Below are 14,077 nucleotides of genomic sequence, written 5' to 3'. Positions count from 1 at the left end.
TTGCAAGTCTCCATGTTTGTTACGTCGTGTTGAATACGGTTGCACAGAACTGTCCAGAATACGGCGCATTCGTGTTGAATTTTCAGCGCTGCCAGAAACCGGAATGGAATTAGCGGTGGTAAAAAAATTGATTCCATGGGAACCATGATAAATAAATCGTAGATACAATGCATTATACTAGCCAAAGTAAGAAAGATATCCCATCTTAAGGAGTTGTGGTCAGACATACCCAGAGGCTCTCTGCTGGTAGACCAATGGGTCAAGTTCCTCCACTCCAAGAGGCCTCGCATCGGAAAAATTCTGCTGGCACCCAATCACAGTTGTCTCTGTGGCTTCCTGGAAGTTAGACGACCAGTGGTGCTTCTCCCTCGCTTGACTACCATCCTCATCATCCCCTGGAGACCCGGCGTGTTCCAGACACGTTTCCCAGGCAGACAGAGTCCCGTAGCCACTACTGAGCACTGTGGTCGCGCGCTCCTCCCTCTGGTTGGTGGTTTCTGATCTGTGGGGTGGAGGTGAATAGGAGCTAAAAGGGGTATGGGCAGGGGCCACCAGGCTGTCATTGTCACTGGGCACATTTTGGGGGACTGTGCAGTCACTGGATATGAAGGGGAAAATATAATCCTTTGTGTCAGTAGTAGTTTTGGTCACTGAAGTTGGAGAGAACTCTGTGTGTGGATGGACACTGGCCTGGCGGTTCTGGAGCTGAACCAGGGCCTTAATTTCATCCTGAATTAACTGAGAAAAAGAATAGCACATTATTATTTTCTTGCAAGAACAAATGTTTAATATTCATTAATGTGATTGGACATTACCAAAAGAGAGCTCACTTGTATTTGGCACTGGTATTGTTCCTGCTGAGCGAGTATTTGCTCTTGGTATTGCTTCTCAACCAGCTGAAACAGATGCAGCCATCGACCCTGTTGCAGAAAAAAATGTACTGTCATTACTCACAGAATGACAATGTCAATACTGATATTGCATATTTGCCTTCTACAGGTCTTTTCCTCGATATAGTGAAGAGGTTCAGAGGAAACGTGACTTATGATGATCCTAATCTAATGTATGACACAACACACAAAGGCCAACACAGAGAACCTTAACCAGAATGTTTACATGTACACAAGATACCAGGTTGCACAGGTAATCACACATTTACATGCACTATAGTGACCAGGGTAATGGAAATCTGCACATACAAGTACCTGCAGGAGGAAAGTAATTACATTTTCTCCCATGCTACCAACTTTATTTTGGGCCTTACTTATTTTAAAAATTAAAAAAAATCTTTTTATTACTTTACTTGGATGTCTGAGCTTGTTTGACACATTTTATGTTCAGCAGTTAAACTTTTGAAATTAACATTATTTCAGTTACTTATACATTTACATTTCGAGCGGGAGGAGCAGATTTGATATTAAATATTTGCATCACAGTTAATTAAAGCTACAGTGTGTAATTGTTGTACTTTTCTGGCGGCATCTGGTAGTAAAGTTGCAAACTGCAACCAACTGAGCACCCAACAGGACACTTTATTGTTGCGCACCGCTAATTCTATCTCTGGTTTCCGGCAGCGCTGAAAATTCAACACGAATGCACCGTATTCTTGACATTTCTGTGCAACCTTATTCAACACGACGTAGCAAACATGGAGACTTACAAAGCGGTCCACCTTTGACTTTTGTAGCGATGCAATACACTGCATTATGAGTATGTGTGATTTTGTGTGGGTGTGTGTGTGTTGGATCATTTGCAGCACAGTGACAGGACTCTCTGTGAGCAAACAGCCTTATTGCATGTCATACCCCTCACTCTCTCACATGGCCTGTCTTTTCACTGTCAACTGTCCAATAATCTTAAAAAATCGTAAAACATTTGTAATTCCCAAATTGAATTTGCCTGCACCACATGTGTATGATTATGTAGAATTTATGGAAGCAGCTGAGCGTTAAATACAAACTCCAGTGTTACCCATAGGATTTTGAGAGACTATGGGGGGTGGACCTCAGACCGTCAAAGGGTATCAGGGGGCATGCTCCGGGGGCATGCTCTGGTGAACTTTGATAGCAATTTAGGAGGCTAGATCTATGAAGAACTCTTTGCTCTTGCAAACAACTTTGTGCTGTATAGCTTTACAACCTATATTTGTGTTGTATGCAGTACTCCAGACTAAGTTTTTTACTAGGAGCGCCCCTTAATCAAAACTTTAAGGGCACAAGCAGAGAATTCAGGAGCACACCTTAAATCAACCTGCAACGCAATTATCCACATTTTCGCCCATTTTAACTGTATTAATGAGAAATGCTTTGATAATGAATAGTTTCATTTTAAGTTCACAATGTCACAATTTAATTGAATGAGGAAAAAGGGTCAATGGCTATTTTGCCACTGTTAAGTGAGACCTCAGCAGGGATTAATGCAAAAAAAAAGTTTTTGATTGATCACTTATTTCTTTGCCCATCTACCTTTTTAGAGGCCACTTTTTTTCTGCCATGCGGTCGCTTCCCATAGGTTTTAATGTAAAAAGGTGGAGCGTGTGTACACAGGATTGACCCTCAATGCCTTCTAAATAAGTGAAATTATGATATTTAAGCACCACCCTGCTGCTGTTCTGTAAAGCCTCCGCGAGCGCACCGACATCAAGCCCGTTAAGCCCTCAGAACAGGCCCGGCAAGGCCGCAAACAGTGAAAGGAATGAAAGAGCGCGCTGTTAACAGCGGTTAACAGCGCGCTCTTTCATTCCGCTCCCCTACACAAGCGTAATCTAGGGACCTCCCCACCGGCAGCGGAGGTGGATCTACACTGATCTCATGCGTGGCCTCTCTGTAGCGAAGCGACTGACAACTTTAATTCCTGCGTAGACGCGTAGACACAGGAGTGAAGTTGAAGTAATCTGATGATCTATGTGACGACCCCTGTCTATGTTTGTGTGTGCTGTCAGTATTGTCTGTCTGCCCAGGTCACAGGTCAGGAGACAATCAAAGCCAGATCTGGAGCACCTGTGCCAAGTGCTCTGCAGGAATAAAAAGTCCCAGCTTCCTGTTGATCACCCTCTCCTGCTGCTGGCAGTCACAGATGTTTGCTTTGTTTTGCTTTGTTTGGTATTGAGTTATTGACGTTTGCTATAATAAGTAGCTTGATTTTGTCTGAGTTCTGTGTCCTTTCTCCGTTTGTGTCATTGCCCATGAGCCGGGTTATGACAAAATTGACTGGCCCCCAGACGAAATCGTCATTTCATCATAATTTTATCATGCTCCAACTGCATCCAGAGAAGCTCTTTTTGTTGTTCAAAACTTAGTCCCTGCATCTGTGCCAATAAAGTAGCGGTAACTAGAGAAGGTTCTTCTAGCTGCGCTGTCAAGACTCCTATTTCAACCAGTTTTGATTTTACCTCCCCCCTACTACCACAGAATAATGTTCAGCGAGTGGAAGCAACTGTTCCTTTGTATACTTCTCCAAAGCCTCCTCCGACATAGCAGCAATAAATGCCTCACGTCCTGCCATTCCAGGATCCACTTTTTCTTATTTATTTTTTTATTTTTATTTTTTTAATTTCACATAACTGGCCAAAATCACCTCACAGGTCCAGAGAGGCACAGCGAGTTGCCCACAAAGAGGACTTTCCTCATAGGGTTTAGAGTTTCCCGCTAACTAAACACCCAGTCCCCATTACTAAGCTCACAAACGACACAAACGGAGAAAGGACACAGAACTCAGACAAAATTAAGCTATTTATTATAGCAAACATAAATAACTCAATACAAAACAAAACAAACAACTGTGACTGCCAGCAGCAGGAGAGGGTGATCAACAGTAAGCTGGGACTTTTTATTCCTGCAGAGCACTTGGCACAGGTGCTCCAGATCTGGCTTTGATTGTCTCCTGACCTTTGACCTGGGCAGACAGACAATACTGACAGCACTCACAAACATAGACAGGGTCGTCACATCTATGCTGAAAAGTGGCTTCGCCTCAGAGTTGTCTGTTCCCTACAAATCACATCCTGTGTCTGAGAAGATCTGTGTGTGTGTGTGTGTGTGTGTGTGTGTGTGTGTGTGTGTGTGTGTGTGTGTGTGTGTGTGTGTGTGTGTGTGTGTTTGTTGTATCTGTCTTACTGTCAGGTGTGATCTGCACAAAAAAATAGAAGTGCCAAATGCAGCGCACAAAAACAACTGTCACAGCAGCTAACCCCAACTTCACTGTCACCATCATCATAAGGGTGCACTTTTCATTTGCACATTCTGCAATAACTTTTGCATTTCAGGCTCTGCGATATCTCCCCACCTCACAATCCTTCCAGATCTCGGGGTCTGTCTCTCCACTGCTCTGAATCTCCTGGACCAAAGCCCGAAGGGTCTCGAGGGAGCTTGGGTTGATGAAGGGGAGGTTCTTCCCTTGTCCAAATGCTTCCTCTGTCCTCAGACACAGACTCCTGCAATAAAATCAATATTAAATCATACTGTAGTAAAGTAATGTAATATATAGTAAAAAATATATATAAACTACATCAGCCAGGGTTAAATATCAGAATAGGACATAGCTGCAGAGCTTTCTGGATGATTTCAACCTCTATTTATCTAAACTCCCTCATATACTTCAACTTGATTGTGCAGTGACGAGGTCCAAGTAGCATCTCTACCCTTTTAAATACATTTACTGTATATTGACCTGGCAGATTTACTGTATATCTGATCTGGCAGACTTCATAACATATGGCATGTGCCATGATTCCTTAGATTTGACTGGTAGCAATTAATGTAAAATGTTTTTCCACATATGTGTTCTATTAAATTTGAATACATTTCCCGTGAAGTTCAACAAAATTTGTGAAAATGCCAAATATTCAGCCCCTCCCTTTCAAATGAGAAAATGCACTGCTTTTCTTGTCACGTCAGACAAAACATTAATATACCATTTTTGGGGGGCTTTAAACAAAACATTGAGACATCATACTTGGCTCTGCAAAGTTGTGATGAGCATTTTGTGACAATGTCTTTATAATTCAAAGACTAATTGATTCATTTTTAAAAAGGAGATGAATCTATTATTAAAATAATTTTCATATACCATTTTATGTCTAGTGTGTTTACTGTTACTGCACCTGATCTTGTTGCATGCTGGTGTGATGGCCATTGGCCTGCTCTCCACAGTGCCTCCTGCTGTTTGGGAGGCCAAGTGTCTGTCCTCAGGGACGGCCAGGCCCGAGGCTGATGTCCCCTCAGATGACACCAGAGAGGTCTCACTCTCCTTCCCCGCATCCCCCTCAGCACTGACATGGCAGTGGCTCAAAGCTCCTGAGCTGGACACATCCTCAGAGATACTGTCATCTGTGGACATGTTCATGGGCCCATGCAGAGGGGGTCAGTCTGACAGCTAGAAACAAACAGAGGGAAACAACAGCACTCAGCAGAGGTGGAAAGTAATTAAGTACAGTACTTTTCAAAGTGACAAATTGTCTTTTTTCTATTTCATTTCTACACACTATATTTTTCTGACAGCTTCACTTACTAGGAGAACCCGACCGATATGTTTTTTGGGGGGCAGATGCCAATGCTGATATTTGGGAGAACAAGAATCCCAATACCAATATATCGGCCGATATATATATACACATACATATTTTTTTAATATGTCAATGATTCCTAAGATGACGTTATCAAACCTTTGTGACAAAGAAATGTTGGGCTGCAACTAACGATAATTTTCATAATCAAATAATCTGTTGATTATTTTCTTGATTAATCCAATGTTTCCCCTACCATTGAATTGAGGGGGCGCCCCGCCCCTCCAATGGAACCCGCGCCCCCCCCTGAAAAGTGAATTAATTAAAAAAAAAAATATATATATATATATATATATATATATATATATATATATATATATATTATTATTTTTATTTAAAAAGATTGTATTTTACATATAATGCCAAGCAGAAGTCATTTATGGTCACTTTCCATATGTACCTTATTTCTCATTCCTGTATAAAAGATTGTGGATGAAACGTGATTTGTAAAACCTAACCCTAACGAGGTCTAACCCTAACCCTAAACCCCCCAAACCAGTAAACCTTGGGGAAACACTGTAATCCATTAGTTGTTTGGTCCATAAAATGGTGAAAAATATTGATTGTGTTTCCCAAACCTCAACATTATGTTATCAAATATATTTAGTTTGATGTCATAAAGGAGCAAAGAAAGATATTCACATTTAAGAAGCTGACTTTTTTTTCCCCATTATACTACCTGAACCAATTAATCGATTATCAAAATAGTTGCCGATTAATTAGTTGTCAATTACTAACCGATTAATTGATTGACAGTTGCAGCTCTAAAGAAATGTAATTGAGGCTTGATATTTTAGTTTAACCATAAACTTTATCATAAATAACTATAAATTGAAAATACCAATACAACCAAATATATAGAACTTATAATAAACACTTCTTTTACGTAAAATGTAACCACAAACCGTTAATATCAGTCAGTGATATGTGATATGTCTGTGAAAGGAGGATATCGGCCGATATTATCAGCTAGGGCTGAAACGATTCCTCCAGTTATTCAAATAATTTGATTACTAAAAATCTGCAAATTTATTTGCCTGGAAGCTTCGTTTAATCAATTTAACTTAGCATTGTAACGCTTCTGCACGGTTATTATTTCTGCTGTGGAAGCTGCAGTGAAGATTTATTAGCCGGCGCAGATTATAAAATGAATGAAGAGAGGGAAAACAGTGAAACAGGCGGAAGAAAAGGACAGAAAGTGTCCAAAGTTTGGGATAATTTTAAGTTGATAAAAAACGAAAGCTCGGAGCCCTCGGAGCAGGCCGGCGGGAGGTGCAACGCTTTGAGTGGAGGTGACCATGCCTCCTGAGTGGCGTAACTCCTGTTGTGAATGTATGAGGGGCTGCCATATTCCAGAATTACCTCTCACACACACAACTGAAATGCTTTCACACACACAACTGAAACACTCTCAAACACACAACTTAAATTACCTCTCACACACACAACTGAAATTACCTCTCACACACACAACTGAAATCCTCTCACACACACAACTGAAATTACCTCTCACACACACAACTGAAATCCTCTCATACACACAACTGAAATGACCTCTCACACACAACTGAAAAGTTCTCAAAACACAACTGAAACTACTGAATTCAGCTTGAACGTCCTGGCAAACATGCCAGACTTTTATTTTTGGATTTAAAAATGTATTAGTATTAACGATGAAATTGCTTTGTTGATTTACATTTTCTTTCCACTCTGTACTGTCTGCCTTTGCCTGCCCTGTATCCTAAATGTCAAAAAGAAAAAAGAAGTGAAATGATCACTTGAAGCTGTTTTTGCCTATTTAATAAATGTATATGTACTCCATTGATTCTTGCACTTTTGGGTAATATCTTCATGATATAAGTCGCTTTGGACAAAATCGTGTGCCAAATTAATGTAATCTAATAATTTTTGTTTACAGATTTTTTTTTATTGCCAACGTTATCCAACTATGTGGTTAGCTACACTTAATTTATGAATTTATACTCAGTCGAACAAAATTACATCGAAATATTCTTAATAAAACACATGATAACACTTCAAAGTTGTACAATTAAACAGGATTTTAAACCGTCCTCATGGTGTTGCGCAATAGCGTCGGGAGACAAACACGGCGGAGGAGAAGCCAACGTAAGAGCGGCTGCTGCCTGTTCTGCTGGATGATCTGGAGTTTTTATCCGGGTGAAGTTTAACTTCATGTAGCGGTGTCTTTGCCCCTTTTTTATGTTTTCTGCTTCCTTCTCCTCCTCTGACACCAGTGCTCCTGCTGTCTTCCTGATTTCATGCTGGTAACGTTACAGACCGACATTAATGTATGTGAAACCGAAACCAAATCCGTTCACGCAGGGCAGGAAGATGCAGGTGTAAGGAGATGGGAGTTTAGCGGGTAACACAAATGAAAGATATAGCCATTCCAATTTAATTATTTATTTTTATGTATTGTTTATTTGCGTCTGGATGGTCTCCACTTTTGGAGCAATCAAAAAGTTAGTCGCATTGGCGACCGTTTTAGTCACTATCTGGAGCCCTGCCTCGTGGGCTGAATTTCAGTTTTTTTAACACGTAGAATGGCCTTCTGTCAGGGCAACGCTCCTCTTCCACTGGCTTTCCTCAACATTTGGTCCTGTCCCTTTTGCTCTTCATTCTTTACACCAATGACTGTAGAAGCTAGCATGTGTATAGGAACTAGTGTTCGACCGTTTTTTAAATGTATCGGCATCGGCCGATGCGCGGCTGCTACGTTCGCCGATAGTTTTTTTTGGGAGGGCAGATCCGGTCGCCTATCGGGCCCGGCCCCTCTCTCTCCGGAACCATTTACCCAGCGCCGTCGCGGTGCCTCCGCCCTAGGCTGCCGCGCTGCACGCCCGCCGGGTACCAACTCTCCTTCTCCTCCGGAGAGCGGGAGGGGGATTCAATGTCTCCCACCCCGCTCTGCCGCCGCCGCTCCTCCACGACTTCTCGCTGGCTCCGGCCGGCTTAGTCGTGGGTCGCGGTGGACGGAGCGCCCGGTGGGTTTGTGTCTTTCTCCTTTTTCTCCAAACCCTTTGCCTCGTGGAAATTTACTTTTTAATCTCGGGGGGGCCGCCGCCGACAGGCGCGAGGCTGGTGGTTGCTGTTTTACGCATCGTCCGCGTCCTCGCGCTCTCTCTGCTCGTCGGCTGGCTCTTCTCCCCCCGTACCCTCCTTCTCTTCCCCGCCTTTCCCCTCTCTGCTTCGGCAGGCTGGGACTGGCGGTGCCCCCCGTCGGGCCCCGCACAGAGTCGGGCGCGGCTGCCGGTGGACTTTTTGAGTCTCCGCGCTGACCGCGCCGCAGCCTTTGCGCAGGGGATCCCGTTCGCGGGCGGACGAGTCCCGGTGCGGTGGGAACTCCCGAGATGCTCCAGAGCAACGTGAGCCTCGTCTCCCTCTACCCAGGGAGGCGAGCCACGGCCTTGGCCATAACCCCACTTTGACTAAGACCTCAGATCAGACGAGACAACCCGGTGAATTTAATTCTATTTAACTATTAAATTGAGGGAGCAAAAGTAGTATCGGCTCCAAATATCGGCTCAAGAAAATCGGCAGATGAAAAAAAAATCTGTATCGGCATCGGCCCTACAAAATCTGTATCGGTCGATCCCTAATAGGAACATCCTTAAACTTGCTGATGATACAGTTATGGTCAGCCTGCTCGATAGAGATGAACCTGAACTGGGCGCCACAAGGTCAGGGACACGGGAAGTCGGTCAGAGTTAGGGGTGCTGAGAGAAAGTGTATGACATCATAGTGTGGCGTCCTGAGGGGCCTGGCTTATAGAACCCAGACTCACGTTCAGTCATCGCTTTGTATGTTCTAATTTTTGTTCTGTTCTGTTATTAATGACTATGCTTCAAGTGTCTCAGTGTGTAATTCATTGAGCCTATAGCTAGATAACATTTAACATATAATACTCTGCTGAAATTAATTATTTTTCATGAAAGTGATTAAAGGAAATAATTACTGTGTTGTAACATAACATAACATAACATGACATGATCTCTAACGTTGATGAGTCCCCACGTTGAAGAACACAAAACATATTTATGTTTCTGTAACCATAGTATAGACAGAGGTATGGTCTTAAAAATATTAGGAAAACTCATCTGATATATTGCAATATCCTCAAGAAATAATCTGTTCATAATTTCATACAATTTGCTAGTTCATTTAAAATTCCTGCAAGTGTCAAGTTCACATATTTTCAAAAGAAGTTCATTTTCCCCCTTCCTTTGTAATGGTATGTGGGTGGAGGTCGTCAGTGTCTATACAACACATAGGTGGTAAGGATATTAATGGTGGTGATCTGTTTAATTTTTTTGACATTTATGTATTCATGGTATCGATATTGAAACATATTAAACATGGCACATACTGTGCAAAGAATACATTTTGCACACTATGGGATGCAGGGCATACAAAGGCAGACAGTACAGAGGAGAAAGAAAAGGTAAGGGAAACATTTGACATTGTACTCTGACATCAATATATTTTGGCTCCTGAAGGTTTCATTTTGCTCCTAGATTTTTTTTGTGTCTGGAGCCCTGCAACGCTTATGTCAAGATTAAAATCAACAAGCAATTTCATCCCTAAAAAATGTGGCTGGATAGCCACAAAATGTGGCTGGATAGCCACATTTTTTAATCCAAAAATAAAAGTATAGCATGTGTGCCAGGACCTTTTAGCTGAATTCAGTAGTTTCAGTTGTGTGTGTGAGAGCCTTTCGTGTGTGTGAGAGCATTTCAGTTGTGTGTGTGAGAGGTAATTCTGGAATATGTCCCTAACGGCCCCTCATATGAATGGGCCAGTGCATGGAGTATATGCGTACTGTGTTTGTACATGCGTGCAGCGAGAGCGTGACAAGAGAGAGAGAAAAGGAGTGGAGCAGCTAGAAGGACTGCAGATGTGCAGTAAATGTTACATCTGATGTCCAGTAATAAATGCAGCAACGCCTCAGTTCCACACAGAAGTCTCAGTGTGTCTGTTCACCGCGCTGTCAGAGGGAAAATAAGGGGTTGGTCCTGGAACAATGAAACTATCTCCGTGCTCCCCGACTACGGTCCGGACGACAGGCAGGATAAAAGAGCAACACTCCTAAATTAAGCAAAAGTATTTCTTATCTGATTACTTGAGTAATCGATAGAATAATCGGTAAAATACTCGATTACTAAAATAATCGATAGCTGCAGCCATATTATTGGCCAGAACATATGAGGAATTTTTAAATAAGATGCATTACAAAAATTTTACTAACCAACATTATGTAAAATTTGAATTTAAACAGTTATATCGAGGCGGAGTATTAAATAAAAATGAAAAATTCTATTGTTTTGACAGCCGATTAATCATTTGGAATATTTTGATTCAAGTCTCAGATTTGTGAAACCAGACAGAAAATATTATAAAATGTCTTTATTCTTTTGGAAGCTAGACACTGAAGCTAGATGTGTCAAATCTCGACAAGATTGACAAGAAGTGCATTAAGGCTGCATTAAACACTATGCCCGATTTGTGAATCCCTTATTCGATTTGTGAACATGCAATAAATGGAGATGTCACTGCTTTTTGTCACATTAAGACAACCTCAGACCAGATGAAAAACCACTGCACAACACTAGCTATGACTGTTTCATGGAAAATTTGAGAATTGAATAACCTTTACTGTATATAATGTTCACTTGGGTTCTCATTCAGTAACAAAACATAAACACAACCCAAAACAAGTGTTCATGTGCCAATGACTCACATTAACATCCACTTATCTGTCCTCTCTTCCTGTCATGACCTGCTTTTCCTTTGTGAGAGAGCGTGTCTGCAATGCATGTTTTAAATAATATTAAACTGCCCTGGCTTCATTAAATAGCTGAGTAACTTCGCTAACATCATCAGAAACGACACGACACACACATTAGCTTTAGCCCCACAGCTGTTGAGACAATTTAGCCACGGTGTCAGCCGGCGCCAGCAGATGCTTCAGACGTTTTTAGTTTCCTGTAAACTCCCCGGGTGCCTGGGTTAGTTGGTTAGCAAGCTAACCTGACAGCTACAGCCACCATTCACAGGTAATTCAAATGGTTAGCTCGCTAGCTATGTTGAGCTTAGTTGGTTTGTTACAGGTTTGTAAGCATAGCGTATGCAGCGCGGGTGAAATTATGACACACAAAACCGAAGAACAAAATACTGCATGACAGAAAAGAGGGAAGCGGAGACGGTCTACATTGAACATGAATTAACATACCCGTTGACTTGTGCTGTTAAGTTATCCATATTTTTCTCTGAGTGGGTAGGCTAGCTGGTTGCTGGTTGGCCACAGCACTGCAGAAATCGCTGGCCGCTGAACGTTTACTGTCCGCAACGCTATTGGCCAGATGTGATTAAAAATACTGAGCAGTGATTGGCCGTCACTTTCACTCTGTTTTTCTATTAGCTGATCATTGAAAGAGGCGTGCACATCTGTTGGGACAAGAGACAACACTGGGCTACGGTTCATAAGCAAGTTGGATGGAAAAAAATATGAAAAACAAGACATTACTCTCAGTCAATAATACCTGCACACGATGCTTACATTTCTGTTCACAGCATCTGATTCAGCAGCAAGGTAAAGTTCATATGCATTTTCTTACTAAACATTTATGGAAGGGTGTTGTCATTTGAATTAGCCATTAATGTCATTAATCAATGCAGTGAATTGAAAATAACTATTACTTGTAGCATCACAGCAAATTATACTTTTATTATTATTAAAAGTATTTTAATTCATTGAGATAATATATTTTTAATGAATTTCTTATTATTACACCTTTGTTACATATATTCTATCAGGCAGTAATCGTGTGATGAATCCTGACCTTAGATTACCTGACAGTCCAGACTAAATGAAACGAGTAATTGCAGGATCACTTAGTAGACAGTATGTAAGTGTGCGGTTATGGTCATGGTAATAATAATAATGATAATAATAATAATAATAATAAATTTCATTTATAGAGCAATTTTCATTGCTAAAAGCAATGTCAAAATGCCACTTTACAGGTTCCTCTCCTCTGGGGAACATGAATGTAAACAATGATTCCCCATCACTGTCGTCTACCATATTACCGACCTCAACAAGCAGCTTTTATGTAACTGAAAGTCTTTCACCTGATCTATGTCCAAAGGCTCAAGAGAACAATCGCTGCAGTTGTCCTCGCTTGTCGTTTTCACTTATAATAAGATGCAACCACTTTCAGTGTTAAAGTACAGGCATATCAGGAGTGGACATTACAATAGATAGATAGATAAATACTTTATTCATCCCAAGCTGGGAAATTCTGTTGGAGCAGCAGCACGTTTCACACAGCACACATCACACATCAAAAAAAATATATACAATATTTACACAATAAATTTAAAATATACGAATTGCCAAAAAAAAAATATATATATATATATATATATATATATATATATATATATATATATATATATATATATATATATATAGAAAATAAGAATAATAAATTCACAGAATTTGCATGCAGTATTGACAGTGGAACAAGGTCTATCTGTCAGCCAGAGGTGAGGTGTTGTATAGTTTTATGGCTTGTGGCAGGAAAGATTTCCTGTAACGGCCCTTGTGACAGCGAAGCTGAATCAGCCTATTGGAGAAGGAACTCCGCTGTCTGTCCAGTGTGAGGTGGAGAGGATGGTCCGGGTTATCCATGATGGATAACAGTTTGTTCATAGTCCTCCTCTCCACCACAGCTTCAAACGCGTCCATCTTGCAGCCTATTATGGAGCCAGGTTTCTTGATCAGTTTGTTCAATCTGTTGGTGTCGCTGACTCCGATGCTGCTCCCCCAGGAGACCACAGTGAAGAACAGTACACTGTCAACAGCAGACTGATAGAACATCTCCAACATCCTGCTGCACACATTGAAGGATCTCAGCTTCCTCAGGAAGTAGAATCTGCTCATCCCCTTCTTGTACACAGTCAGGCTGTTGGTCTTCCAGTTCAGTCCGTTGTCGATGTTGACTCCCAGGTACTTGTAGTCCTCCACTGTCTCCACCTCCTCCCCCACGACGAAAAGGGGCTGTGAAGCTGATCACCATCTCTCTGGTCTTGTCCACATTCAGCAGGAGGTGGTTTGCTCCCACCCACTCCACAAACCCGTCCACCAGCGCTCTGTACTCTCACTCCTGTCCATCCAGTATACACCCAACCACTGCAGAGTCATCATAGAACTTCTGCAAGTTGCACAACTCAGAGTTGTACTTAAAGTCAGTGGTGTATACGATGAATAGGAAAAGAGACAACACAGTGCCCTGTGGAGCTCCTGTACCACTCACCACCATGTCAGACAGAACACGGCCCAGTCGTACAAACTGTGGCCTGCCTGTCAGGTAGTTGGTGATCCAGGAGACAGTGGACGCGCCGACACCCATCAACCGCAGCTTGTCACCCAGTAGCAGTGGCTGGATGGTGTTGGCGGCACTGTGAGAATCACTTTCTTTGATTTCTCCA

The 14,077-nt window shown here is 41.8% G+C and overlaps 1 protein-coding gene across 6 annotated transcripts in view; it reads right to left on the bottom strand.

Moving 5' to 3' along the window:
- Window positions 1–11,931, bottom strand: part of LOC118304770 (M-phase phosphoprotein 9) — a 34,567-nt gene extending 22,636 nt beyond the window's left edge. For all 6 annotated transcript variants that reach the window (XR_004792051.2, XM_035629683.2, XM_035629684.2 and 3 more), the window contains exons 1-5: window positions 11,814–11,931; window positions 5,102–5,373; window positions 4,285–4,432; window positions 831–920; window positions 230–738 (exon numbers count right to left, since the gene is read on the bottom strand). Coding sequence is in view for 5 of the 6 variants with exons in the window: in XM_035629683.2 (XP_035485576.2) it covers window positions 230–738; window positions 831–920; window positions 4,285–4,432; window positions 5,102–5,343 (989 nt within the window). In the remaining variant the exon portion in view is untranslated. The remainder of the gene's footprint in view (window positions 1–229; window positions 739–830; window positions 921–4,284; window positions 4,433–5,101; window positions 5,374–11,813) is intronic.
- Between the last annotated feature and the right edge of the window lie 2,146 nt (window positions 11,932–14,077).

Source organism: Scophthalmus maximus, chromosome 1, assembly GCF_022379125.1.
Source record: "Scophthalmus maximus strain ysfricsl-2021 chromosome 1, ASM2237912v1, whole genome shotgun sequence".
NCBI lineage: Eukaryota > Metazoa > Chordata > Actinopteri > Pleuronectiformes > Scophthalmidae > Scophthalmus > Scophthalmus maximus.
This window is presented reverse-complemented; position numbering and strand designations above follow the sequence as displayed.